Source organism: Cyprinodon variegatus, unplaced genomic scaffold, assembly GCF_000732505.1.
Source record: "Cyprinodon variegatus isolate N-32 unplaced genomic scaffold, C_variegatus-1.0 Scaffold281, whole genome shotgun sequence".
In the NCBI taxonomy this organism is placed as follows: domain Eukaryota; kingdom Metazoa; phylum Chordata; class Actinopteri; order Cyprinodontiformes; family Cyprinodontidae; genus Cyprinodon; species Cyprinodon variegatus.
Window position 1 is genome coordinate 301,149 of NW_015150734.1, and position 5,283 is coordinate 306,431.

General features: G+C 40.3%; 1 protein-coding gene across 1 annotated transcript in view; it reads right to left on the reverse strand.

Moving 5' to 3' along the window:
* Positions 1–1,386: 1,386 nt before the first annotated feature.
* spryd7 (SPRY domain containing 7) overlaps positions 1,387–5,283 on the reverse strand; it is an 11,933-nt gene continuing 8,036 nt past the window's right edge. The window contains exon 6 of the mRNA XM_015383294.1: positions 1,387–2,025. Within this exon, the coding sequence (XP_015238780.1) occupies positions 1,928–2,025 (98 nt within the window). The 3' untranslated portion in view covers positions 1,387–1,927. The remainder of the gene's footprint in view (positions 2,026–5,283) is intronic.

Below are 5,283 nucleotides of genomic sequence, written 5' to 3' on the forward strand. Positions count from 1 at the left end.
CTTCTCTGAGTTAGAGCATGAAAGATGGGTCGAGGCTGGGTCTTCCAACATGACAACTACCAGAAGCACACAGCCAGGATTACCAAGGAGTGGCTCTGGAAGAATCATATCAAGTTTCTGGCGTGGCCAGTCTCCAGACCTAAACCCAGTAGAGAATCTGTGGAGGGAGCTTACACTCTCGACAGCCCAGAAACCTGACTGATCTGGAGAGGATCTGTGTGGAGGAGTGGGCCAAAATCCCTCCTACAGTGTGTGCAAACCTGGTGAAAATCTACAGGAAATGTTTGAACTCTGTAATTGCAAAGACTACTGTACCAATTGTTAACATTGATTTCTTGGGTGTTCAAATACTTATTTGCAGCTGTATCATACCAATAAATAGTAATAAAAATAAAACATCGTAATTTCTGGATACTTTTTTAGATTGTCTCTCACTGTGGACATGCACCTACGAGGACAATTTCAGACTCCTCCATAGTTACTAAGTGGGAGGGAGAACTTGCAAAAAAAGCAAGGTTTAAGTGATCAACTTGTCAGTTTATTGGGAGTAGTGATGGTTATAGAGCCTAACAGCTGCTTGAATGAGGGATCTTTGGCCTCTGCTTTTTTTAATCAGACAAAATGACTGGAGTCTGGAACTGATCACTTTCCTTTCCCTCATAATTTAGTGATCCCCCATCATGATACTGCCATGGCCTAGTTTCAGTGTGGATTTGCTAACCTTTTGCTAATGTTTAGGTATGTTTTTGTGTCAAACTTACCTTTTAGAATTGAAAGGCCTGTTTTATACATGTTCCTTTGTCTATTTATACAGTGAAAAGAGATGTTCAAGTTCCTTTCTCTTCTTTTCATCAATTTTAAAGAAAACCGTTTATTAAAATCATATACTCTGTATATATATATGAATGATCTGTTTTACAAGCTTCATAACATAGCTATTCACCACTTATAACTTTATAAAAACCTTTCAATAAACACAGGAGTCAAAAAGTCATCTCCAAAAACACAAGTTCAATAAATCAAAATCTGGATTTGTACAGTGTCATTAGTGCAAAGACAAGCATTTGAAATATTTGACGGTCACACATCAGCAGCAGCTATGCTTTGCCAGTACAAAAAACTTAATGATATATTTTTATATGTATCTCTAACCAGAGACGTCCAGCTCCAGTGATGTTGTTTGATCGGAGAGAGTAAATGATTATCAAGAAAATTGATTTAAAAAAAATAAAAAATACCCCTATGAAACTCCATTTCCAAAACAAACAGATAACCAGATGCTGGATGCCACCTGGAAAATTAACCGTCTCCCTGGTGTCAGGTTGTTTTTTTTAACCATCACTGTCTCAACCAAAATCCAAACCATGTTATGAAGACATCCCTATGCTTAAAACAAAAAAAATCTTCTTCTCTTGCAGCTAAAGCTACACGATTTGTGATAGAATGTTTTTGTAAAATAAATACAAATAAATATGTGATGCCTTCTGAGACATCCGTAAAGCCTTTAGAATGGTAAAAATTGTGAAAGATAAGTATAGAGCGGTTTAAAACATGGCTTCTGATCCTGAAACTGGGAACATTTTACTATTACAACAATTGTCCGGTAACTACACACTGGGAGTAAGCAGCAAGTGAAAGTTGTTCAGTTTACACATCATGAATACCACTGAGACAGGGTAAATGTTTTACACTGTTCTATCTGCACAGACCAGAGCAGCTCACAACAGATGAGCCTTAATCAGACATCCCAACTTATTCAATACATAACGATTCAAAGCAGCAAAGAAAAAAAAAGGCAAGGTAAACAACAGGACATGAGATACATGTAAGTTACACATCAAAATAAAACCCAATCAAGGTCAAACTGTAGTGTCACAGACGGTGCTGAAGGATTTAGAGGGCGACGGCAATACAGAGAGGCGCTCATTTAGAAGATCTGCTGTTCAAAGAGGATCTTCTCAAATCCTTGTGGTGGAGTGTGATAGAAATCACTAAACTGGCAGTCTAAGATGGCACTGTCGTCCACTGAAACCACAAAGAACAAGCACAAGGTTGGATATTAGAGGCGTTTACCTTTTCAGACCAGTTTCTTACATACTTTAAACATTTTGCATTCTCATAAAAGAATACACAACATTTTAAAAATAAATGATCTGGATTTGACCCACTACCAAACTTGTAAGGCTGAAGGATCTGGATTTTCTTACATTCAAAAGGTTTGACTCTTAAAAAGACAATGGTACACTTTTAAACATTTAGTCACTTTTAAACCAGAAAACTATATGCATTTCACTAAAACTGTATGTGATCAAGAAACACAAAACAGCGCATAGTTATTGAGAGAAAATGGTATATAGTTTCAGTATATTTGAAAAATAAATAATTTGGAGCCTTAAGTCACTTTCTTCCAAACATCACCAAAATTGGATGTAAAGGAAATAAAAAGTTGGATGTAGGTCTGGATTTTACTTGGCTATTGAAGGACATTACTACACACTGATTTACAATGTTTCATTGGATCTTTGGCTCCAAGTTTCAGGTTATTATTTTACTGGAAACCAAACCTCTGCTCCAGGCACAAATCTTTCACAGCTTCTGTGATCTGCTCCATTCATCTTTTCGTCAACTTCCACAAATTTTCCTATTCTCAAGAAAAACTTTCCCACAGAAAGAAGTTGGTGCCACCTGCATTTGTCACAGTGGCGATGGTGTGCTCGTTACAGTTTCCCAGGCCTAAAATTTCCGTTTGGTTTCCAATCACCAGATCTGGCTTATTCTGGTTCTGTTTTAACTAGACATTTTCCTCTTACCCCTCTTTAAAAGTTTTTTTTTTGTTTTGTTTTTGCATTTAATAGATTGGTAAGCACTATATCTCTGCTGCTCCTCTTAAATTACCATGGGCATCTTGGCTGCAAACGATTCATGCTCTCCTTGCTTGGCATCTAAGTTTAGGCAGACAGCCACGTTTTGGTAGGTTTACAGTCATGTTATACACTTTCCATTTTGAGATGGTGGATTAAACTGCCATGTGAGATGTTCAAAGCTTGAGGTGTTGTTACATGACCTAAGCCTCCATTTTATTTCACAGCAAATATAGCTTTTACCCCATCCTGATAAGAAGCATTATAGAACACTGCTAAAAATAAATAAAGGGAACATGGAAACAACACAACTCCAATTAAGTCAAACTTCTGTGAAACTGTCCACTTAGAAAGCAAGACAGATTGACAAGTAATTACACATGCTGTTGTGCAAATGGAATGTACAACAGGTACACATTATTGTCAATTAGCAAGAAACACTCAATAAGTGGAGTGATTCTGCATATGGGGACCACAGACCACTTCTCAGTATCCATGCTTTCTGGCAGATGTTTTGGTCACATTTAAATGTTGGTGGTGCTTTCACACTTGTGGTAGCATGACACAGACTCTACAAAGCCCACAAGCAGCTGAGGTAGTGCACCTCATCCAGGATTGCACATCAAGGCGAGCTGTGGCAAGAAGGTTTGCTGTGTCTATCAACGTAGTCTTCAGAGGCTGGAGGCGCTACCAGGAGATGTGGAGGACCCTCTAGGAGGCCAACAACCTAGCAGCAGGACAACTACCACTGCCTTTGTGCAAGGAGGAGCAGGTGGAGCACTGCCAGAGCCCTGCAAAATGGCATCCAGGTAGGCCACAAATTAGCATTTGTCTGCACAAAGGGTTAGAATTTGACTCCATGAGGATTGTAATAGGGCCCAACGTCCACACATGGGGGTTGTGATAACAGCCCAACACCACGCGGTATGAATGGCATTCTCCCGAGAAAACCAGGACTGTGAAATTCCCCGCTGGCACCCTGTGCTCTTCACAGATGTGAGCAGGTTTACACTGAGCATATGCAACAGATCTGACAGACCCTGGAGACACCATGGAGAGCGATCTGCTGCTTGCAACATCCTTCAGCCTTACTAGTTTGGTAGTGGGTCAGTAATTGTGTGGGGTGGCGTTTCTTTGCAGGGCTGCACAGCCCTCCATGTGCTCCTGAGAGGTGGCATGGCTGCCATAGGTGCCAAGAGGAGATCCTCAGATCCCTTGAGAGACCATATGCTGGTGCAGTTGGCCCTGGATTCCTCCTAATGCAGGACAGCGCTAGACCTCATGTGGCTGAAGTGTCAGCAGTTCCTGCACGACGAAGAGAACAAAGCTTTGGACTGGCCTGCCCATTCCACATACATGAATCCGATTGAGCAAATCTGGGACATGATGTCTCAATTCATCCACAAACGTAATGTTGCACCATAAGACTGTCCAGGAGTCGGGGTATGGTTAAGTCCAGGTGTGGGAGGAGATTTAATTTCAATTAGGTTCATTTATATAGCTCCAATTCACAACACATTATGTTAAAACCTTTACAAAGACAATACTGTCAGATTGGTTAGGAAAACCAGTTGATTGCATCCAGTCATTGACTTGCAAGAGATGCTCCTCCTGAATGAGCCTGCAATGCTGACCATTGCTTGCATTTTGTTGCTGACTCTTTAGCCATCCCTCATATCAAGCATGCATGTAGCTGGAGTGGAGAGGAAAACTTAGTTTTAACAGGAAGAAAGCTCCAGCAGACCCTGGCTCAGAGTGAGAGACCATCTGCCGGGGTTCAAGGAGATAGAGGCAGACAGAAAGAAACAGAGACACAAAAGGTAACTGTTAACTAGCTCTGCAGGTGGCCCCCCTCTGGGAAAGATGCAGCAAGGCAGGCGGCTCCGAGCCAAGTCTGATAGTCGCAGTAAAAGAAACATGACTACGCTGAAAACAGGCCAAGCGAAAATATCTATAAACAGAGATGTCGATGGCAGCAGCACAGCTGATATTTGGCAAGTCACAATACTCAGCCTCATTTTGACCTGTTTAAGGACATTACATCAAAGTTGGATCAGCTTGTAGTGTGTTTTTCCACTTTAATTTTGTGTGTGACTCTTAAATCCAAACATCTATTGGTTAATACATTTGACTACCATTGATGGTTTTTCTGTTATTTTATTGTCTGTACATTCAACTTTGTGCAGAAGAAATTATTCAATGAGAATATTTCATTTATTAGGATCTAGGATGTGTTATTAGAGTGTTCCCTTTATTTTTTGAGCAGTGTGTATTTCTTTCTTATTTCAGCTTCTTTTACTGCTACATACCAATGTGCTCCTGAGAAATCCATTTAAAGGAATAGTACACCCAAAACATGATTAGCCTTCATTTTCTACTCACCCCCATGCTGAACAACACTCTGGAGTACTTTTTTGATATC